The sequence below is a fragment of the Meles meles genome, chromosome 8 (genome assembly GCF_922984935.1).
Source record: "Meles meles chromosome 8, mMelMel3.1 paternal haplotype, whole genome shotgun sequence".
Classification (NCBI taxonomy): domain Eukaryota; kingdom Metazoa; phylum Chordata; class Mammalia; order Carnivora; family Mustelidae; genus Meles; species Meles meles.
In genome coordinates this window covers 20,933,744-20,957,344 of record NC_060073.1, presented here as the reverse complement: position 1 = coordinate 20,957,344, position 23,601 = coordinate 20,933,744, and the positions used below count along the sequence as shown (strand labels likewise).

General features: G+C 50.9%; 1 protein-coding gene and 1 pseudogene across 5 annotated transcripts in view; both read left to right on the top strand.

The window, feature by feature from the left end:
* Positions 1-23,601, top strand: part of PRDM11 (PR/SET domain 11) — an 80,370-nt gene that overhangs the window by 30,946 nt on the left and 25,823 nt on the right. For 3 of the 5 annotated variants that reach the window (XR_006820049.1, XM_046016804.1, XM_046016809.1), the window contains exons 2-4: positions 1,330-1,454; positions 1,832-1,935; positions 2,534-2,796. Coding sequence is in view for 4 of the 5 variants with exons in the window: in XM_046016804.1 (XP_045872760.1) it covers positions 1,336-1,454; positions 1,832-1,935; positions 2,534-2,796 (486 nt within the window). In the remaining variant the exon portion in view is untranslated. Of the gene's footprint in view, positions 1-337; positions 718-1,329; positions 1,455-1,831; positions 1,936-2,533; positions 2,797-23,601 lie in introns of those variants that run through there. The other 2 variants (XM_046016805.1, XM_046016807.1) reach the window with 2 other exon arrangements.
* LOC123950095 lies at positions 23,401-23,573 on the top strand (annotated as a pseudogene).

Sequence of the window (23,601 nt, the reverse complement as noted above, 5' to 3'; positions counted from 1 at the left end):
CCCGGCCGCCGCCCCTCCCGGGCGCCCGGTCCCTCCTGCTCCCCGCGCGCCCCCCTCCCGGCCGCCAGCCAACTGCGTGCCCCCGGGGCCGGCAAGAAGCCACATGCCCCCGCAAGGAATGCCGGGCCTGGCGGGCGGGGGGCGGCGCTGGGCAGGGCCGGGCCGGGCAGGGCAGGGAGCTCCCCGCCCGGAAGGTTGGTGAGAGGGAGAGAGCGGCCCGCGCCCTCCCCAGCCCCCGGGCGCCGCCCCTGCGCCCGGCCGCGGGACCTCACACTTTCCCCGCCGGACACGCGGGCGGGACGCCCCGCGGGGCTGCGGGGGCCGGGGGCGGGGGGGTGGCGGCGGCCCGGGGGCCGGGGAGGGGCGACTCGTCCCGCCCCGGGCAGCCCCCGCCCCCCTCCGCGCGCCCCCCCCCCCCAGGCCCTGCCGGCTCGGAGGAGGGGGCAGGCCGTCGTGTTTCCCCGCACCCCTCCCAGCCGCCGCTGGCTTTGGGGCCCCGGTGGGGAGCAGGGGGCTGATTAGCCGAGGAGCAGGGGTGTGGCCAGCGGGGCCCCGGGTAGTGAGTCACACACGCCGCTGGCCCAGTCCCGGGCCGCGAGCGCGGTCCCAGTCCTAGCCGCGCGCCACCCTGGCCCGAAGAGTGTCCCCGGGCTTGGCATGAGGACCCCGGGGTGCCGAGGGAGGGGCTGAAGCCTGGCGCGGTGGTGGAGGAGGGCGGTAAGCGGCGGGCTGGGGAGACTCCCCTAGAGAGAGCGGGTGGGGCTTGGAGTCAGGGCTGGCCCTGCCGGCCCGCACCAGGACCCCCAGGCCCGCCTGTACCTGCTCTGAGCTGGCAGAGCGGGCTTGGCCACATTCCCTGGCAGTCCCTGGGTGAGGGGGCTGCGCAGCCTGGTGCCGAGGGGCCAGGGTGCTCTGTCAGTCCCTCCTTGGCTCCAGCTGGACCTGAGTGGGTCCCTCTCCTGGTCCCCCATTGCAGACTTTTGTGCGGAGACTTATGTGGAAGTCTCATATCCTTTGCCCTTTCTTTGGTCTCGGGGTCCATGCTGTGCTATCCAGTCCTGTCCCCTGGCCTGAGCTGCCCCTTGGCCTCTGACCCCATGGGGCTGGTGGCTCCAGTCGTCCCCAGGACCAGCCCAGGATAGAAATGGCATTTCCTCTTGGCCGGGCTACAGCTGTTTTTGTTGTCTCTGTTCTCAAGCGTTTCCTCTGGGGATGGCAGGGAGGGTAACCAGACTCCATGGGACCCCCGCTTGCCCTCTCTGACACTCACCCTTCTTCCCCTGTCTCTTTGATCCTCTTCCTGTGCTGGTCCCGCCTTCGTGTCCCCAGGACAGAATGACTGACAACATGAAGGATTGCCTGGCCCAGACCAAGGCGGCTGTGGGGGATATGGTGACCGTGGTGAAGACCGAGGTCTGCTCCCCACTCCGAGACCAGGAGTATGGCCAGCCCTGGTGAGGCCCTTATGTGGGGGCAGGAGAGGGAGAAGTGGGGAATCTTGGGCTGGGTTGGTTGCACGCCCTGGGGAGAGTTCCCACTCCCGGCCCACAATCCTTCGCCTGCTCTGAGCAGCTCCTGGGAGAAAATGTGAGCGAGCACAGGCCCTAGAAGACCAGAAGAACCCACATGGTGGCCCTAGAGGGCCTAGGCCCAGGTCTCCGAACACCTACCTTTTCAAAATCCCCTGCCCTGAACAGGCTGGCACTCCATCGCCCGCCCCACATCCCCATGTCCCCGTGGCCTCCTGGCCCGGGCCATGGCTTCTCTGCCCACCAGCTTCCCACTCTCTGATGGCTTCTTTGCTTCCTTTACTGGCCCCTGGCCTGGCCAGCTCTAGGAGACCAGACCCCTCACCCATGGAAGTGGAGCCCAAGAAACTGAAGGGGAAGCGTGAGCTCATCATGCCCAAAAGCTTCCAGCAAGTGGACTTCTGGTGTAAGTGGAGCCTGGGGCTGTTCCTGCCTTTCCCTCCCTTCACCCCTTCACCCTGCTCCCCCACGCCCATACCCCATCTCTGCTTAGGGAATTTGCAGCCATAGGACTAATGATAGGCACTTGCCTATGATGTATCAGAGACCGGTCCAGGCTTCCGTTAATCCTCACCCTTAACCACTGAAGTGGCCCTTATTGGTCCCATTTTCCGGGGAGGACCCTGGGGCTTGGTGGGGGCTGAGAGCCCTGCTTCGGGTGCCACAGCCCTCAGATGCACACAGTTGCCGTTCCAACCCAGGCCCATCTGCCTCCAGAGCTAGGCTGTAAACTCGAAACAAAGGGAGCTCCTGGCCTCCTTCTCACTGGCAGGCGTGTCTGCTGAGCCCCCAGGGAGGGGAATGGGTTTTTACCACGGAAGACTCAGGGACTTGTGGCTGGCTGGGGTGGAGCCAGGGCCGGGACTCGTGAGTCCCATGCAGTGTGCTTTCCACTGCCTGATGCCGTCCTCAGGGTGGGCCTCCCTGCAGCCCCTCAGCCTCCGCCGTGGGTGTCCCGCCTCCCCGCAACAACTGAGGCTCTTTCGCTCTTTCCGTCCCTTCAGTCTGCGAGTCCTGCCAGGAGTACTTTGTGGATGAGTGCCCGAACCACGGTCCCCCAGTGTTTGTGTCCGACACGCCAGTGCCCGTGGGCATCCCAGACAGGGCTGCCCTCACCATCCCGCAGGGCATGGAGGTGGTCAAGGAAGCCAGTGGGGAGAATGACGTGCGATGCATAAATGAGGTCATCCCCAAGGGCCACATCTTCGGCCCCTATGAGGGGCAGATCTCCACCCAGGACAAATCAGCTGGCTTCTTCTCCTGGCTGGTGAGTGTCCCCTGGCCCGTGCCGTGGGAGAGGGTGCTAAGGAGCGTGGAAGGAAACCAGCAGGGGGAGCCATATGCTGGCCCAACCTGGACCTAGAGCTTTCCTGCCATCCATCCAGGATGCGGGGAAGAAGGATCTCCCTATCCCCTTGTCCTGGCTGAGTAGGTGTGCCACCCTGGGTGGCTGATGGCCATGCTGAGGGCCCCGCCTGGCTGGGGTCGTTAGTAGAATCTGTGGGGCTCTAGGGAACCCATGGCCGGCCAGCCAGGCAGAACTCAGGGCGATTTCCCCGTGAAGGTTCATGTGTGTGTGTGTCTGGCGGGCCATTGTGTGGCATTTACAAAGGGTTGACCCAGGCCCTCCTCCGCAGTGGGTGACTTGGGCCTGGGGGCTGTGGGAATGCAGAGCATGACATTCAGCCCAAAAAGCAGTGATGCCAGGTGCTGGGCTGGGTACTGGGTACTGGAGGAAGTATGGCCTTCCTCTCAGGGAGGGGATGGTCTGGGGCAGAGAACAGATACTGGACAGGTACGTGCACACAAGATCATTGCTAGGGAAGGGGGAAGATGGGACACTCTTGGAGTAGAGGGAGATGGTGATGTTCATGGTGCTCGGGGATCTGGGGCCTGGAGTCCAAGTTCGTTATGTCAGCCAGCTTTGCTCTTTACTATCAAAGGTGACCTTGGACGAGTCATTTAACTTCTCTGTGCCTGTTCTGTAATAGAATAATTATAATTGGTGGTGGAGAGGAAATAGGTCAATACTATGAAGTTTTTAGAGCCATGCCTGCCTTCAGGGAGCATGCAGTGAGTATCAGCTATTATTATTGTTGTTGTTGGCCTCCTTGAGGGGTTTGGGCAGGATTTCCTTCAGCTTGAGACTTGAGGACTGAGTAGCAGTCTGGGGACGGGAGATGGAAGAATGCTGTAGGCACACAGAGCCGCTGAGTGAGGGGAGCTCCCGACAGGTCTGGTGTGGTGTTAGCAATGAGCTCAGGAGTCAGTATGATTTCTCTGCGAGAAATCAGCAGAGGAGGAGGCAGGGGCAGATCACGCTACATTTCCTGAGTCCGGGTAAGTGTGTGCTTCTCCTGTGGGCCGGGGGAAAACACTGAAGCAGGCGAGGCAGAGGCCTTGCAGAATGGGCAGGTTAGGTAGCAGAATGGAGAACGGGGATGGGCAGGCAAAGATGCTGGTTTCAACTTGGGTGCTGGAGGCAGGCACATTTGCAAGAGGTTTAGGAAGGAGAATCTCTGAGATTTATTAACGAATGGGATGTGGAGGTGAGGAAGAGGGTTTCTAATGATCTGAAGAGGAAAGATTATTAGGAATGACTCTTGACTCTCGGGAGTCAAGCTTGAACAGAGAGGGAAGAAGGCAGAGCCTGTAGAGAAAGTCAGGCTAGGGAGTAGGAAGATCATTCATTAGTCATTAATTAAACCCTTCTTGTGGGGCTTCTCTGTGCTAGGCATTGAACTGACCTTGGGGATATAGTGATGGGCCAGATCAGACATCAGTCGGCCCTCATAGGCTTCTTATGGGGAAGCTGGAATGACTCAAACAATAAGATAAATAAATGTAAAATCATGATTCAGGAGATGAAGAGACAGTGAGGCTAGGAGAAAAGGGAACAACCAGAGGAATTAATGTGACCAAAGGTCAGGGAAAGTTTCCTGATAGTGGAGCTGTGATTGACAGGAGAGAATGCCCACCAGATGGACAGAACAGCATGTGCAAAGGCCCTGTGGCAGGAGCAAATGGCACATTTGCATGACAAGAAGGTCGTCGTACCTGGAGTGCAGCAAACACAGGGGCCCGGGATGGGGAGAGAGAAACTTGGAAGTCTAGGGCCCAGTAGACCAAACTGGGACTTCTGCTCTTTAAGAACAATAAGTTTTGTTTATGTTTTGAAAGGGTGACTTTGGGTGCAGCGTGGAGAACAGATCAGGGGTGGGGGCATTGGTGGAGAATGGATGCCCACATCCCAGTTAGAGGACTACATTCATTCTCCACATTGGTGATAGTGGAGGCTTGAGCGAGAGTGGGGTGGCGATGTGGAGACAGGTGAACTGGTTTGTGACCCGGTTCAGGGATGAGCGAGATTGACTGGAAAACAGATCAGTTGGCCTAAGTAAGGGAGAGGGAATTGGCCGGAACAAGTCCTTCAGTGTTCTGCTCTCAGCAGGTCAGGAAGGCGGCTTTTAGAAGTGAAATGCAGGGCAGGGCCTGGGTGGAGGGCGAGATCCCCTTTCTGGTTTTGGACTCGCAGAGCTTGGAGTGATGGCAAGGTCCCCAGTGGCCCTGTCAACTAGGCAGTTAGCTACGTGTGCGTGGAGCTGGGAGAGGAGGTTTGCGGTGTCAGTTCCTGAGCCACCTGGATGTAGGTGTCGGTAGGGCTGCAGAGGACAGCCCCCAGGGAGAACAGGTGAACAAGAGGTGGAGAGGGCCTAGGGCTAGCGGTCCAGGAGGGGAACGTGATCCTGCAAGGGAGATAGGAATTGCAGCCTGAGAGGTGGGGAGGCCAGAAGGGCCAAAAAGAGAAGGGCTCAGAAGTGTCCACTGGATTTTATGCCAGAGAAGTCACCAGCGACCTTGACAAGAACTACTCGGTCAGACAGTGGTTCTTGGTCTGGGGCAGTTGGTGCCCCCCCACGCCCTGCCCACCCCAGACATTTGGTAACGCCTGAAGACATTTTTGGCCATCATAACTTGGGATGGGGATATGCTACTGGCATCTGGAAGGCAGAGACCGGGGATGCTGCTAAACCTTTCACAGTGCATGGGACAGCCTTGTCCCATGAAGAATGATCCGGTCTCAGGCGCTGATGGTGCTGTGGTGAAGCCCTTCGAGAGAGCGGCAAGGTGGGAACACTGTTAGAACCCAGGCGACCAGTAGACCCACTTCTCGGAAGCTGGAACAGCAGTGAGATCAGTGTAGGAGAGACAGGAGCTGGGAGAGGGGACGACTGCAAGCAGACCCGGGGGCAGGGGGCTTTGTTCAGAGAAAGACAGTAACATCGTTGAAAAACCTGGTCGGGGCTGTCCTCCTGGAGAGCTGGTTGACTCCAGAGGAGCGATGAGGTAAGGTGGACAAGCTCTTCTATGACCAAGAAGGTTCAGATGGAGACGTTGCCTATGGAAGGGAGACAGCTCAACAGTATTGCTGTCGCTAGAGGGATATCCTAGAGACTCGGAGCCATTGGAGGGAGGGGAGTGTAGTAGGCCTAATCATGGCTTCTCTGAGGATGGCCGTGTCCTGACCCCTGAAACCCTGCCTGTGTCCTCATAGATGGCCAAAGGGACTCTCCGGAGGGTATTACATTAAGGCTCTTGAGATAGGGAGATTATCTTGGATTATGGAGGTGGGCCCCATGGAATTACAAGCATTCTTATAAGACGGAGAAAAGAGAATCAGACTCAGAAAAGATGGGAAGATGTTATCCCGCTGGCCTTGAAGATAGAAGAAGGAGCCAGGAGCCAAGGAATGCAGGTTCCCTTTAGAAGCTAGAAAAGGCAAGGAAGTAGAATCTTCCCTTAAGCATCCAGGAACTCAGCCCTGCCGACACCTTGATTTTTAGGCCTTCCAACCTCTGGAACTGTGAGGTAATAAACGGGCGGTGTTTGAAGCTACGATGTTGTGGCAGTTTGTTAAGAAGGGTTAGGAGATGAATGCAGTGGGCTTGCGTGTGGAGGGGGGGGGGTGGGGACATCTGTCGACACATGCAGAGAGCTGGAGATTGCTGGCCTGAGCCAGGGGAGTGGCAAAGGTGAGTTCAGGCGCGGTGAGCGAGCTGCAGGTGCCCATGGCTAGGAGACGCTCAGGTGGGCGGTCCAAGGACAGGTCGGCGCATGCGGGTAAGCTCAGGACAGGGGCCTGGGCGGAGGGCACACGAAGCATGTGCCTAGGTGCCACTGGGCTTGCACAGGGCACGGGGCTCTGTATCCTGGCTACAGGCAGTTTCAAGATGGAAGCCATGCTGCTGGGGATGGAGAGATGAGTGGGAGGGGAGGAGAGAGCCAGCAAGGCTGGCTGGCTTGTTTTGAAAGTCTGGCTGCTCGAAAGCAAGGATTCTAGGCTAGCTGGGTGCTACATTACTCCTCTGACAGCCCCACAGGTGAAGGTCGCTGGCCTTCTGGTTCCGAGGATGGGTCCCAGGACTGAAGAGTTTAAGCACGTGACCCCAACTCGCAAGGTTGACGCACGGTAGACTGTGGCTCCCCACAAAGATAGCGCCTTTCCACAGTGCCAGGCTTTCAGGATGGGAGGCGAGGAGCTCTATTCCCAACCAGGTACCATTGAGGCGGAGTGTCGTTGGCGGTTGTAGTCCTTGTAGAAGGTTGTGGGGCCAGGGAGGAGGGGAATGGCTTTTGACTGGGCAGACTGGAGATGGGTCTTGAAGGATGGGTAGAGGTTCAGCAGAGGCAAAAATCTAAGGCTTTGCTCCTTCCCCCGCCCACAAGAATCTACACCTTGGGACAGCTCAGCTGGGCAAGCAGCCTCCCTCGGTTTGCGGCACTCGGCTGCGGTCTGGAGGAAAGGAAGAGGAGGAACCCCTGGAGTTCGCAACCTGGTGGTAGACCAGCTCTACCAGTGGAGAGTGGGCGTGGCCTGCAGTTCAGGGCTCAGGAGGTGGGCAGCCCTGTTGCCCTGCTGGAGGGTCCTTCCTAGGGCCTTGGAGCTGCTGTGAGCTGTGACGTGGGGATGGGTGTAGGGGAGGGAGTGGCCAGAGATCACAGGGCCATGTGGAGGCTCTGACCTTCGTGATCCAGAGAGGTGAGATGCCCTGAGAGAACAGATAGGCAAGATGGCTCAAGAAAGCAGAGCCCTGTGTATGTGTGTGCGCATGCGTGCGTGCACGTGCGTGTCCTCAGTCAGGCTTTGAGTTGGGGAAAAGCAGGAATGAGGAACAGCTCTGCCTGCTCAGTTGCTGCGCTGGTTGAACGGAAGGGGGTGGGGAAAGGTGGGGTGAACCACAGCGCTGATTTTGGAACGGGATATGGAAGCATGGTATCTCAGATGAACTGCATTCATTGGTTAGATGCTGTCTCATAGCCGTTCTCGATGTCTTTCTTGACCTTCTGCCTGCCTTCTAAAGCTCTGGCCTTCCTCCAGCACATTTCCTTCCACGGGGCCTCAGTGTGCACACTCTACTCCAGTGGAAATAACGACAGAGCTAAGGAGGAGCGTGCCTGTTCCCGCTTCTTTAGCACTTACGAAGTTTCTGGGTCTGTGTTCATCACTTGACAGCATGATCTCATTTGATCCTAATGATGCCCCCAGAAAGTAGGTATTATACTACCCATTGTACCACTGGGAAAACTGAGGCCTGGAGAGGGAAGTCAGTCTGCCCAAAACTAAGCAGCTAATGAGTAGCAGAGCTGCGGTTCTAACCTAACAGTCTTGACTCCAGAACCTGCCCTCTTTTCTGCCTCCTGGGCCTTCTCCGCCTGCCTTATCTCGCCTCTTCCACTCCATTGGCCTTGCCTGACTTTATTCTACTCATCCTTCCTGCCCAGTACTCGTTCCCTCTCCGTCTCCCCTCCGCCCAGAGGAAACCTGGTCCCACAGGCCAGGGCCTGACTCTAGACGGACCAGGTGGCCATGTCCACTTTGCATCTCTCCATGGCCTGGCCTCCTCTGCCAGAGTTCTGCCCGGACCTCTGGCTGCTTAGAAAAGACATGCTCCCTTCCTCTGCCTTCTCATCTCGCTGGAAATGATAAATCCCAGAAGTTCTTGCCAGGCCTGCCAGGCCGCCCTCGGCCAGTGGCGGCCAGCGACCATGCTGCTGGCCTGGGGTGTTTGGGAGTGCGGGCAGCCGTGCGGTTTGGAAATAGGAGGAAGAAAGAGGAGGCCAGCACAGGGTTTCCATTTACATTTCTTGCTTAGACTCCGTCTTGTTCCAGAAGGGATTTAGGGTAGCTTAGTAGGATACATAAAATAGAACATCATAGCATATTAAAACTGAGAGTGACAGAAGAAAGCAAAGCAAGAACGGAGACCCTAAGCAGAGGCAGGAATGAGGCTAAAAATGCAGACCAAAATGACCCTTGTGTGTGCTTTTCGCTCTAGGGGGTCCAAATCCGGCAGCCACTGGGGAAAAGGGAAGCCTGGTCAGCTACCAGCACCTTCTGTCCATACCGTGAAAAGTCCCCGGATAGCTCCTGGGGAGGTCTGCCCTTCTGGGTACTGATACTGGACGGGAGATTTCCCGGGGGTCCTTATAATGAGGACGCCATGGGGGGGCCTTCCTCACCTGCTGTCGGTCAGCCCCTCTGCTTGCTAGCTCCTACTATGCTCGGGGGAAACCGAGGTGAAATGGTATTTCCAGTGTTCTCCATTTCAAGTTCCATTGTAAAATGGAGGCTTATTTCAAAACTTGAAACTGGATGTGCAGAAGCTCATGACACAGCGTCCAGAACAGAGTCTGAAAACCCCCGAGTGACTGGGATAGAGGGACACAGAAGCAGACAGTAGCAGGAGATGTCAGCGGGAGCATGCAGGTGTCACTGAGTTTGGGAGAGCTCTGCGAAGGCGAGAATAAGGGGCTTGTCCAGGAAGAAAAGAAGGAACACCTGAGACAGGTTGACGTGTGTGTGTGTATATGTGTATGAGCAGGTACTTCCCATGCTTATCTGCTCATTTTTTATTAACTCTTTATTTTGCCATTTTCACACTCCATGGAAAAGTTACAAGGGTAATAACACCCACATACCCTGCACCTAATTCACCCATTGCTAACATTTTGTAACAGTTGCTTGAATCTCTCCTATATACAAGGACAGGCGCGTTTGCATGCATGCTCTTTTGTGTTTTCTTTTTGTTTTGTGTTCTGAGCTGCTTGAGAGATGGTTATAGACATCAGCCTTTATGGGGCACGCGCTCTCCATCCCTGCTACGCAACTCTACAGTCGTGGGGCAAAAGCAGCCAGAGACAGTAGATGAATGAACGAGCATGGCTGTGTTCCGATAAAACTTTATTTGTGAATGCCAGATGTGAATATCCTGTAACTTCAAATGCAACTCACATCTCCTCTACGTTTCACACATAAAACCATATAAATGAAATTAATATAAAAAAAATTTTTGTAATCATAAGAACTGCAGCCACCATGCATTGCTCCCAGCTGTACAAAAGCAGACAGGGGCTGCATTTGAGCTGTAGCCATGGTTTGCTGACTGCTGTCCTCTGTCCCCACGATAGAATTATTATATGCAGGAAATTTAACCGTGGTTACCGTACTGTCTCAACTGGAGTCCATAGTCACATCTTGCCTGTGGCCCTGGGGAAGTGGCCTTTACAGTCTTTCCCCCATCCTGGACCCACTCAAGCATCCCATGCCGCATTTAATGGTCACGTCTCATTAGTCTCCTTCATTCTAGAAGAGTTCCCCTGCGTCATTTTTGTTTTGTTTTGTTTTGTTTTGTTTTCTCTCTCTCTCTCTCTCAGGATATTGACATCTTGGAGAAGTCCTGGGCAGTGGTTTGCAGAACGTTGCATGGTTTAGATTTGCCTGATTGTTTCCTCATGATAGATGCAGATTGTAGCTTTTTGGCATGGAAGGTGTTGTGTCTTTCTCCCTGTAGATAGTGGGAGGCACGTGAGGTCAGTTTGTCTTATCTTTTACCCAGTCGTTTTAGCAACTGTTAATGATTCTTGCCTGCATCATCTATTATTCATGGCTTGAAATGATTTGCATTCTACATTTACTACGGGACATCCTTCTATTAAAAAAAAAATTGCTCAACTTTCTCCTCCACCTCATCCCTCATTTTTAAAGTTATTTTTAGCATCACAATGGACTCTTGAATCCTTTCTTTCTTCCGTGTGTTCTAGTCCATTCCTGTCATTATTCATTCTGATGTTTAAATTGCCCTAGATTTGGCCAGCGGGAGCCCATTCAGACTGGCTCCTTGTCCTTATTTTCATACTTCCCTTACTTTCTGGAGCAAGAAGATGTTCTAGCCATCTCTCCCAGGAGTCCTAATTTGTTTTAGTGGAAATGGCATGCAGAACACAAGATCCCAAGGCACTAAGTGTGTGCGTGGCCACTGCGGTCTCCTGGCTTTTAGGCCTGAACTAGGTGTCAAGGGATGAGTTGCAGTGAGTGACCGATGGTGTCAGGGACTGAGGGAACACAGACGTGAGCAGCGGGGGGCACGGGGCACATTGAGGGATGAAAGGTGATGAGGGATAGCAAAAGTACAGAGTGTGCTTAGAAGGAAGAGTGGAAGATGATGCTAGAAAAAAGTTGCTTTTCTCGTGTTCTAAGATGCGAGGGATCCTTAAAACACTATCAATTCAATATCAGCTCTTCCAGGAAAAAAAAGTATGTACCAGAGTCTTAAGATTCCGCTTAAGATCAGAAGCATTAAATGGGCTTGTCTCATATAACTATTTGACAAATGCTGGTTGTTTGTTTATGAATCACAAACTGAAACAAAGATTCCCCACAAATATGTACTATGTTGGTGAACTTGTTTTGGCTAGAACTGTCTGTTGTTCTCCTAACCTATTATTCTGGAATAAAAGAGCGAGAAAAACTATTCTGAGCTGGCACAGTATGTCCAGTGTAAAGGAGCTCCTAACTTGACCTGCACCATGCCTTGTCTTCTCAGCACTTCTGCTGTGGTGGTTTTCTCACCTGGGTCATATTGAGGTGACTTTTTAAATATAGGAATAACTATGGTCACTGTGCTCTCTGTTACATACCCAGGGCTTACTTATTCCACTTTGACCGTCTTCACTCCCCCACTCCCCACCCTCTGCCTCTGGCAACCGCCAATCTGTTCTCCATATCTAGGAGTTCGGGTTTTGATGTTTTTCTTTTTTAGATTCCACATATAGGTGAGATCACCTGGTGTTTGCCTGTGTCTGACTCATTTCACTCAGCATCATACACGGAAGGTCCATCCATGTCGTTGCAAATGGCAAGATTTCATTCTTTTTCATGGATGAATAACACTCCGTTGTAGATCTCTACCACACCTTCCCTGTTCCTTTATCTGCCGAGGGATACCTGGGTTATCCCCGTGTCTTTTTTTTTTTTTTAAAGATTTTATTTCTTTATTTGACAGAGAGAAATCACAAGCAGGCAGAGAGGCAAACAGAGAGAGAGGCAGGGAAGCAGGCTCCCCGCTGAGCGGAGAACCCGATGTGGGGCTCGATCCCAGGACCCTGAGATCATGACCCGAGCCGAAGGCAGAGGCTTAACCCACTGAGCCACCCAGGCGCCCCATCCCCGTGTCTTGGCCGTAGTAAGCAATGCTGCAGGGAAGACGGGAGGCACAAAATTTTCACATTAAGTGTTTCTGTTTCTAAGAAAGAAATTGCTGGATCACGTGGTAGTTCTATTTTTAAGTGTTTGAGGAACCTCTGCACTCATTTCCGTGGTGGCTGTGTCCGTGTACGTTCCCAAAGCCGTGCTCAGGAGTTCCCTTCTCTCCACATCCTGGCCAGCGCTTGATCTCCGTTGTCACCTTGATGCTAACCGTTCTAACAGGCCTACAGGGATAGCGCTTTGTGGTTTTAATCTGCATTTCCGTCCTGACCAGAGAACTTCAGCACCTTTTCCTGTATCTGTTGGTCAGGTGACTTTTAATGTAGCGGGGTGTGGGTATTGGTGGTGTCCCAATGTTACATTAATCTTAGGTTAACGTAATTTGAAAAGGTATGAACATAGATCTAGATGAAACAACGTTTCTTCTCTCTCTCTCTCTTCTTAAAACATTTTATTTATTTATTTGACAGAGAGAGAGCACAAGTAGGTAGAATGGTAGGCCGAGGGAAAGGGAGAAGTAGGCCCTCCGCTGAGCAGGGAGCCTGATGTGGGGCTCAATCCCAGGACTTTAGGATCACGACCTGAGCTGAAGGCAGCCACCCAACCAACTGAGCCACCCAGGCACCCCCATTTCTTCTAACTCTTAAACAGCTACAACTACCCAAGACAGACTTACAAATATAAAATGAACAGAACGATATACCAACCAACATAATTCAATCGAAGGAAATCAGTGTAGTGTGTCAGATGGTGTTTTCCTGGAACAAAACTCCCATTTATCAGGTGACCCCTGTATTTTCTTCGTTTGTCTCTAAAACACTGGGGAATCTTTTAGTGCACCTGCCTCAATGGTTCCTAACCTATTCTTTGCCAGAAAGCATCTCATGTTCCTCAAGTTTGCATTTATTCTTCTTTTGCTAGCTCGCGGCAGACAGCAGTAAGTACTGTCATCTGGTCAGCTGTGTGTCCAGAATTCGGTGACCTAGAACTGGTGTTGCACACTTTTTGTGTAAAGGGCCGGATCGTAAATATTTTAGGCTCCGTGGACCCCACATGTCCTCCTCAGTTCTGCCCTTGTCGTGGGAGAATAGTCAGGTCTGGTGTGTTCTAGTAAAACTGTTTATGGATGCCACGATTTGAATTCCGTATACCTTTCACATGATGAGATATTCTTCCCTTGGTTTATTTCCAGCCACTGAGAAATGCACAAACCGTTCTTCACCGTTCGGCCATCCAACACAGACGGCAGCTGGATTTCCCTTGCAGGCCATAGTTTGCCGACCCGCTCTGTAGAGTAGCAGTCTTGCATGCTTGCTCGTGTATCTGCTGGCCCAGCTGCCGGTCCTCATTTATAGTCTGGGGTGTCTGGGGTGTCTGGGGTGTCTGCGGTGTCTGCTGCGGGACCGCGAGGGGCTGATTTCACTGGGTGCAGCTGGGCCACTGAGCCACAAGCCACGGGGAGAACTTGTGGCCTCACCGTGGAGCCAAGTCTGTTCCATGTTCTGGGCCCGGGCTGAAGGAGCAGGGGCTCCTGGGGAAGCTCTTCTCCCGGTCAAGGCAGAGGCCCGAGAGGCAAGCCCACCCTTGCAAGCACATTTCCAGTCTTTGCTTGCTTGGTGTGTGCTAACATCCCATCGGCCAGACAAGTCACACAGCTGAAGCCAAGCCAGAGAAGGGAGGCACCTGGAGAAGAAGTCCCCACCACCTGTAAAAGAGAACCCCATGCAGAATCACATGGCTGAGGCCCGTGGGGAGGGGCAGGAATTGGGGCCAAGAATTCAGTCGACCACAGGTACCAACCGAGTTCCAAGCACAGTACTCTTTGGGATGGGAATCTCCTAGTGATTCCCATATACTGATTTATTTTAATGAAAACATTAAATTAAAAATTCTTAGTGTGAGCTTTTGGATCTTAAAAACATATCCAAAGGCCCTCGTTTTGAGAGACACTAATTTCTAGTGAACTTCCTGGTTTTAATAATAGGGGACTTGGGGTCTTCCGGTGTTCGAAAATTCCTTTAGGATGGGTCTTGTTGGAGCCCGATTTGGCAGCCTTAAACTCCCGGGGGGTCCTCAGCAAAAGCTAGTGAGGCTTGGCGGACAGCAATACCTCTAACAGCCACCAAATCGCTGCTGTTCGTTGGCCGCTGAAGGATTTGTGAGCCTTAATTCTGTATCCTTGGAACAGTACCAGCGGACAGGTGTCCCTCTTCCCCTTTGTCCCAATTGGGAAACTGGAACTTCAAGGGCCAGGTTGCTTGTCCAAGGCCATGCAGCTAATCGTGGGGGTCAGGACTTCAAACCAAAACTCGAGCTCATCTCCAACCCCATACATGGATGCCCATATGCCATCCCCTTGGTACTCCCACTCACACAGAAACTCCTGTTTCTCTAGGGAGAACTTCTCAAGCAGATAGTAGAACATGGTTTCCTTTTCCTTCTCTGATTGCTGATGATGAATATTTGGCAGATTTCTTTTCTTTTAAGATTTTATTTATTTATTTCAGCAAGCAAGCATGAGCAGGAGGAGAGGGAGAGGGAGACAGGCACACACCCCCGCTCCCCCCCTTCCCTGCTGAGCACCAAGTCTGACATGGGGCTGGATCCCAGGACCCTGAGATCGAGACCCAAGCTGAAATCAAGAGTCAGATGTTTAACCGACTGAGACACCTGGGTGCCGCTTGGCAGATTTCTTAAAAGCACTTTATTCCAATGTAGTCACATACCACACAGTTTTCCCATTTAAAGTGTATAATTTCGTGGTGTTCAGTATATTCTCCTCTGTATACAGCCACTGCCCCCGTCAGCGAGAGGACCCTCTCATCACCTCAAGAAGAAACTCTGTCTTTAGCCGTCACCCCTCTCCCCTTTCCAGCCCTAAGGAACCACTGATTTGCTCTGTCTCTAGAGATGTCCCAGTTCTGGACTTCCCTACAAAGGAGATCGTAGGAGATCAGGGGATTCATGCGAACGAGTAGGTGGCCTGTCGTGACTGGCTTCTTGCACTTAGCTTGATGTTTTCCAGGTGCCTCCCTGTTGTGACACGTTGTCCCTGTGGATGTAGCATTATCGTTCCTTTCTGTGGCCTTTCTGTTCCACAGCATGGACATACCACATTTGGTTCATCTGTTTGCCTGTCGACAGACAGCGGGGTTGGTTCCATCTTTGGCTCTTTGCTCCTGTTCATGCTGGTGTGCGAGTTTCTGTGTGGACGGATTTCCTCTCGGGCGTCTACCTAGGAGCGGAATTGCTGGGTTAATCAACTCCATGTTAATGAACTCTATGTTTAATCATCTGAGGACCTGCCAGACAGTGTCCCAGAGCAGCTGGACCATTTTGCCCCTCACTGGCCGTCTGTGAGGACAGAGTCCTTCTCATCCCTGCCAACACCTGCAAGTGACCAGTGTTTTGATCCTAGTCACCTCATGGATGTGAGATGCTGTCTCAGAGCTTTGCTTTGTTCTTTGCTTTTTTAATGACTCTTGTTCATTTCTCTGGTGACTGGGGGCAAGCCACCCATGGCGAAGGAGCTGCTTTTCTCTGGACCATTCCATGGGTGCTTTTCACATCAGCCCTGTCCGCTGCTTCCCTCTGCCCCCATCAGCCTAGAAGACCCTTGACATCTGTGGCATGTTTAAAGTTGGTTTCTATTCCCTTTCCCTCTGCCTACAGGCCCATTCTAACCCTGCTGCTATTCCAGTCCTTTTGCCCAAGGGCTCAGACCACTGGTTTCACCAATGGGCAGATTTATGGAGGTTGAGCGTGTTCAGAGTTAAGGAGTAGTTAGCCCTGAGGCTGGTAACGAGGGGGGGGGGACCTTGAGTGGACCTGGGTGGGGAAGACCTGTCTGAGTTGCTTAAGGGGCTTTGGACTCAGACGTTCCTACCACTTGCGGGATGTGCGTCTTGGGGCTAGGCGCTTACTCTCCTGGAGCCCTAGATTTCCTCTGCATAAAATGGGGATGCAGAGTCCACCAGAACACACCCTTGTGAGTTGTGAGTCTCGAGGTTTGTTGTAGGCAGATACATAGTGGGTGATGAGCAGATCAGGGATCTCCGTGTTATCTCCAGTTAGTGTCACAGGGGCATGGTGAGTGATATTACAGTGTACGAAACCTGGATGTGGGATTTGGGATTGTATGTAAACATGCCTCATTAATCAGGCCTCTAGGCCTTTTTTTGAAATTTGATAAAAGAGAGTTTTAGAATGATAAGAAGAAGCACTAACTCCATTAGCAGTTAAAAGGCGGAGGAGGGTGGGTTAGATCTTGTACTCAAGCCCCCAGAGTAGCCTAGGAAGTTATATACCAATATTCCCCAAATGCTGCTCTCATTTTAAGAGACCTCCCCTTCGCCTTGCCAAAGCCCATCTGTAGACACCAGGCTAGGAGGCCAGGGCCTAAATTATCTCAGAGCCACTCCCCCCGCCGTCCCTCCCCCAACCCCCTGCTTCCAGCCTAAGTGTTCAGTTCAAGTTCAGGTTTGGGCCCGCCTCTTTTTCACTCTGCCATTTCAGCTCGCTAGGCTGGGAAGTGGCTGGAGAACAGAGGCGATGCTGTCTGCCTCCTGGGGTTCTGGGAGGAGCATCTGAGATGCGCAGAAGTGCTCTGTCAACTGTGAATAGCTTCATCAATCATTTTTGTAGCCGCTTTGCTTTAAGAAGAGGTGCAGGGCTGAAAATCAGAATGCTTTATGGATCCGTGGGTTCCTGGAAGTTGCAAGCAAATCAGGTTGTTGAAAACCTAATCTCTGCAGCATCCAGTGATGGCACCGTTCAGAGGAGCCCAACAGTGAACCCTTGACGGCAGGGAATGTTCTGTCACCAAGCAGAATGTTCCTCTGTATTAAAATGCAGATCTTCACACAGCAAATCTCCTCAAGCCTGCAGCAAAACTGGAAATTTTGAGGGGGTCCCCAGGACTTCCCTGGTCAATTCTGATGAGGTCCTTAAAGGGAGCGTGGGGAAAAGGCCCATCTCTCTGCAGAGTGCATTAAGAGGCGGGCTGCACCAGCAGAGGCTGAAATTTGAACAAACTCTGGCTTCATCACACGTTTCTTTTGTGGCCCCAGGCAAATTACCGAGTGGTCCTGAACCTCAGTTTTCTAATCCGCAAAATGGGAACCATGATGGTAGCTCATTCACAGAGTTGTGAGAATCCATAAAACAGTGTGTCAGACTCCATGGCACAGTGAGATTGATTTTTTCATTTGGTTTTGTTTTTAAACTGGCTGTTTATTTTTTTAAAAATATTTATTTATCCTCTCTCTCTCTCTCTGCCTGTCTCTCTGCCTACTTGTCAAATAAATAAATCTTAAAAAAAAAAAAAAAAAAAAAAAAAAAAAGGGGCGCCTGGGTGGCTCAGCGGGTTAAAGCCTCTGCCTTCGGCTCAGGTCATGATCCCAGGGTCCTGGGATCGAGCCCCGCATCGGGCTCTCTGCTTGGCTGGGAGCCTGCTTCCTCCTCTCTCTCTCTGCCTGTCTCTCTGCCTACTTGTCAAATAAATAAATCTTAAAAAAAAAAATAAATAAATAAAAATATTTATTTATTTATTTTAAGGAGAAAGAACATGCACGCATGCATCTGCACACTAGCCAGGGGCCGGTGGGCAGAGGGAGAGGGAGAGAGAGCATCTCAAGCAGACACCCTGCTGAGCACCGAGCCTGATGCGGGGCTCGATCCCACCAACCCGAGCTGAAATCAAGAGTCAGACGCTCAACCGACTGAGCCACCCAGGTGCTCTCGAAATGGCTTTTTGAATGGTAGCCACTGGTGTTTCGTTACCAATGTCTTTGTTAGTCGTTACTATGGTGAGGGAGGCACAGGGAGACCAGCCTTCTGCCAACTGGGTCCCGAGCATCTGACCCTGGCTGACCATTCCTGAGCCATCTTGGTCTCAGCTGTCTACTCAGGATGGCCTGGGTTTCTCAGTAACGTGTGACGTGCTCTGCAAGCTCTGTGAGATCCTGCCCCCTCCTGCCCCTTCTGCCCAGAACACCCTCACTTTCCTCTTCTTCAAGACCTTCTCTTGGATTCCGCATTTCCCAGGAAGGTTCTCAACTGACTCTCAGACACTGGCCACAGCTCTGAGCTCCCCTTTCCTCAGCTTTGCCTGCCACCATGCTGCCCACACACTGTCACAGTGGTCTCTCTTCTGTGGCTCCCTGGACTGTGAGGTTTGTGAGAGCAAAGGCATTGTCTCCCTGGATCACCATTTTATCCGCAGAGCCAGACATGGTGACCGCCCCCTCAGTGATAGCTGTTAAGTGAATGAATGAATGATTGGTTTGAGAAAATCCTGATATGTGGGAAAGATAAGGCCAGAACTGTCCCTCAGTAAACCTCTAGATCTGAGCCGGCATCAGAGGCCTGAAGCAGTCCCCCCGTCCTCCCAGCTCCCACCTCCCCCAGAGCCCCTCTGCCCAGTTGAAGCCGTAAAGAGGCAGATTACAGCAACTCACTGTTGACCCAAAGACCTCCCACTGCCCAGAATTAATGATAATTAACAATCTGTCTCTTCATTAAGAGCCCAGAGACTGTGATTGCAGTCAGAACCCAAATTCCAGTCATGACAACTGTTTCCTGAGCGCCTCCCACATGGGTCATTACGGCAGGGCTGCTGTGTTGGCCTTTATGCCATTTTACAGATGTGAAAGCTGAAGCCAGGTCACTCACTTGTAATGGTGAAGCCAACATTCTAGCTCATTCCTCTGGCTCCATGGCTCTCAGTGCCCGCCGAGTGCTCCTGCTACTGGCTACAGGGCCAAGAGATGCTTTTCTTTTTCCCCAGGAGAGAGAGGAACAATCAGAAAATGATAATGTCAGGGGGACTCATTATGATAAAGTACAGGGTTCTGCGACGTTCCAGGGGAAGGTCCCCGAGGACTGGGGCACCATCTGGGGAGACTGTTGGGGCACGGATGCAGGGCCGTGTGAAGCCTGAGCTGCATGCTCTCTCTTTTGGTCTATTTGCATATTTTAGTATATGTGCTGCCGAAGCGAGCACTATCTGCGAAATTTAAACCACAAGAGCAGTATAACCTCATAAATAGACAAATGAAGTAAAAGCCTCATCCTGCTTTCTTCTTTTGCTTTCCTCTAGAGGTAACCAGAGTTGAGAGCTTGAAATGTGTTTCCCAGACTTTCTGCACACGTACAGACACACGTTGGTCATGTGGTGGTGGGGGTGGGGGGAGTGTGTGCCAATTTCCATGGTGTAAATGCTCCCGCCGTGGCCGATTTCAGGGTACCCGCATGAGGTCATGGAAGCAGGCCGTGGGCAGACACAGGCGCTAGCCACCATTCCGTAGCATTTCTCCTGTGCAGGTGCAGCAGAAGCCCATTTCCCTCAAGAACACTGATGACAGTGAAATAGAAAATAATTAGGAAGTGGTAAGCGTTCAGTATTTATTACTCTTAAAATAGCATTTCTGGAATTGTAAGTTTATATAATTAAATTTCTAATAACAGCTGGTTCATAAAATTCTGGAAGATTCCAGAGTCTGCACTCATTAGCCAGTGCAAGCCAGCTCCAGCACACGACTCATTTCCTTTTCCCTAAAATATTAACATTAGACCTTTTTTCCCCCCTTTAATTTGCTTTTTCCTTAAAAGGCTCTTCAGCCACCCATTCATTTGTTCAGCCAGGATTCTGTCCCATGCCATGTGCTGTGTGGTGGGTCGGGGCCCAGGCCACCATCATGAATTGGATAGCCATGTGCTTTGCACTCATTCACTTATGGTCCAGTGAGGGAGACAGTCGATGGCCAAGCTGACAGATAAACACTGTCAATGTCAAAATTGCACCGTGCAATTAGGTCTGTAAAAGGAAGTGACAGGTGATGTCATAGAGATAATGCCATTGGGAGGGTGGCATGTGGTAGGCAGGAAACCGCAGGGGAGAGCCTGCTTTAGGTTCAGGTCAGGAAAAGCTTCTTCAGGGGAGGTGACAGTAACTGAGACCCGAAAGTTAAGAAGGGACCAGTCATGCAAAAGTCAGTGGGAAAAAGGTACAAAAGGGTAGATTCAGTGGGACGCCATATCTGTGAACTGTACAAACCTGCAAAACTATTCTGTACATTTTTTCTAGAAAGCTCCTTGTGTGGTAAAAATGGGAAGGCTCCCCACCAGCCTCATGATGGTGGTTAACCTTGGAGAGAGGGGGTGAAATTGGAGGCAGAGATCGTCTTCAACTATGTCAAGGTGTTTTCTTGAGGCGAGCGAGGTGGGGGATAGATACAGCTGGAGGTCATTCTGGACGGCAGCCACATTATAATTTCTGAATCCGTGAAAAATTTCATGATTGTGAATTTTTTAAGAGTGGGACAGAGAGGTCGTAGGCAGTGAACCCTCCCGGCGGAAAGGCTCACTGTCAGGGCCTATGGCCACCGCACGTGAAGGGGAGGACGGAGATGCCCGTCGGGGAGGTAGGGAGACACGGGCCCTGGAGGCTGTGACCCCAGGTGCAGATTTTATTGTAAGCACTGCAGACGCCCCTGGGTGAGTGACATCCGTAAAAATGATAGTGGCTACTCTGAGGAGAACTGGTGGGGTGTCTGGAGCCCCATCAGGGGAGGAGAGTTAGGGTTTCCTGTGTTCATCTGGAAGAGAGCTAACGGCTCAGACCAGCATGGAAGCAGGACACCGTGGAACTAGAGGGGAAGTTTTGACATGCAATGGCAGGACTTGCTGAGGGATTGGATGGAGGCGGGGCGGGGGGGGGGGGGGGGCGATGAGAGAGCAAGGGATGACGGGTAACTTGTTTTTGTTTTTGTTTTTAACAGCCTTTCCAAGACATAATTCACATACTGTACAGTTCACCCATAGGAAGTATACCATTCACTGGTTTTTGATAGTAGGGATGGCTTTCTTTTTGAAACCTGAGTGTGTGGTGGTTTCAGATACTGTGATGAGGAATGTAGGAGAGGACCGGGCTTGGGGGTGGTCCTGGGGGAGTGGGTACCTTGGGGAACATAAGTTTGAGGTGCCCGTGAGACAGCCAAGGAAAGGAAGTCACGTGGGAAGTCAAATAGTCACCTCTGGGGCTTGAGGATTGTGAGTAATGAACAAGTTGAGAGTCTGGAGATGGATGGGACTATCCAGAGGAACGGTATGGGTAAAGAAGGTGTGTGTGGAAGGGGCAAAGGAGCTTTTAGTCCAATGCACTGAGAGTTCATGCTTTGACCAGCCCCCACCTTTTTTCCCCAAATATTACAGTGAGAGTCCCCCCACCAAAAAAGATAAATCCTCCCACCAAGACCAAATCTCCAAAACTAATGAAGACAGTGTTAAAAAGACAGCCTCTGAGTATGAATGACAAATGAATTCACTCTAAAATGAAAATTATATTCTGAAAGTGAATTTAAAATAACTGTTTAGGATTTGTATCAGGAATGGGTTTGACTGTGAGTAATAATGGTAGCTCGAGCTAAATAGGAGTTAAATTTTCTGTTATGAATATAGTCTAGGCCTGGTGTTATGGCTCTGCCCACTAAGCACTCAGGGAACCAAGCTTGACCCCAGCTCAGAGTGTATCCTCAGAGTGTAAGTTGGTTGCTAGAACTCCAGCCATTACGTCTGCATTCCAGGCAGTAGCATAGTGGAAAGGCATGTATCAGCTGTCTTATGAAGAAGTTTTTGGGAAACTGACACTTGACCCTTCCACCCACATCCTATTGGCCAGAACTTAGCTAGCAGAGAAACCAAGAAACATATCCTGGTTTGGTTTTGTTTTGTTTAAGCTTATTTATTTATTTAGTGATCTCTACACCTCACGTGGGGCTCTAACCCGTGATCCCAAGATCAAGAGTCGTATACTCCCCTGATAGAGCCAGTCAGGTGTCCCAAAATGTATTGTGTTATTACAAATAGCCAGGTGCCCAATTCTAATCCAGGGGTTCTGTTACCATGGACAAAGGAGATAATAGATAATGACGGATAATTAGCAGCCTCAGCCTTATGATCCTTGAAGAAATAAAGGAAGTATAGTGCACATTAAAAAGAACAAAACAGTGGATTTTTGTTTGTTTGTTTGAATTTCAAACCTCTGCTCTTAGAAAGGTATTATTAAGAGAATGAATAAACAAGCCTTAGATTAGGAGAAAGTATTCATATATCCTATGTCTCATGATGGACTGGATCCAAAAAATATTTTTAAAGAACTCTCAAAACTTAATAATAAAGAAAAAAACAACCGATTTTAAAATGAGCAAAGATTCGGGGCGCCTGGGTGGCTCAGTGGGTTAAGCCTCTGCATGATCTCAGGTCATGATTCAGGTCCTGGGATCAAGCCCTGCATTGGGCTCTCTGCTCAGCAGGGAGCCTGCTTCCCCCTATCTCTCTGCCTGCCTCTCTGCCTACTTATGATCTCTCTCTCTCAAATAAATTAAAAAAATAAAATAAAATAAAATAAAATGAGCAAAGATTCCAGTAGACTCTTCCCCAGAGAAGATATGTAGCTGACAAGTAACTGCATGAAAAGATGCTCAAAATCATTAATCATCAGAAAAATAAAATTAAAGCCACAGAGATATTGCTTCATGCCTATCAGAATGGCTAAATTAAAAAGACTGTCCATACCAAGTGTTGGCAAGGATGTGGACCAGCTGGTGGGTCCATACGCTGTTGTATGGGAATGTAAAATGTTGCAGCCACTTTGGGAAAACAGTTTAACAGTTTCTTAAAAGTTATACATATACTTACCATGGGACTCAGCCATTCGATTTCAAGGTATTTGCCCACCAGAGATGTGTGTGTCTACAGAAAGACTTTTAACTGGATTCTCTTACCAGATTTACTTGTAAGAACCAGAAACTAGACAGCACCCAAATATCATCAAGAAGTAGATAAAAAGCAAATTATGGCACACCCAATCGGTGGAATACTACTTCCCAGTACAAAGGAATGAAGTCTGGTACACACATCAGTATGAACAGATCTCAAGATAATTGTGCTGAGAACATGGCTTCTATTTGATTTCATTTATATAAAATCCTAGAAAATGCAAAGTAATTTATGGTGACTAGAAGCTCACTGGTTGCCTGTGGACTGGGAATGGGAGGGATGGAGGGAGGTAGGAGGGGAAGATTCTGGGGCATAAGGAAATTTGGGGGTGATGGGTATGTTTGTTTTCTTGATTGTGGCAATGGGTGTACACAATTGTCAAAGTTTATCAAATGGCACATTATATGTCAATTACAGTTCAGTAAAGCTGTTAAGAGAGGGAAACAGAAGGAATGTGACTTTGTGAAACAGAGATAGAATGAAGAAAAGATAGATATGAAGATTCTGGGAATGAAAAATATTCATTGCATTAAAAGTGCTCATTTTAGCTTTGCGCAGTGGCAGTATCGTAGCCAATGAGGTTTATCTGAGGCACGATTATTGCTAATTAAAAGTGCTCATTTAAAAAGAAAGGAAAAAGAAAAGGAAAACAGTAATAAGGGGGTAAATTCTCGACTGGACACAGTCAAAGAGAGAATTAGTGAATCGGAAGAGAGTTCTGAGGAATATTTTCAGAGCACTGCCTGG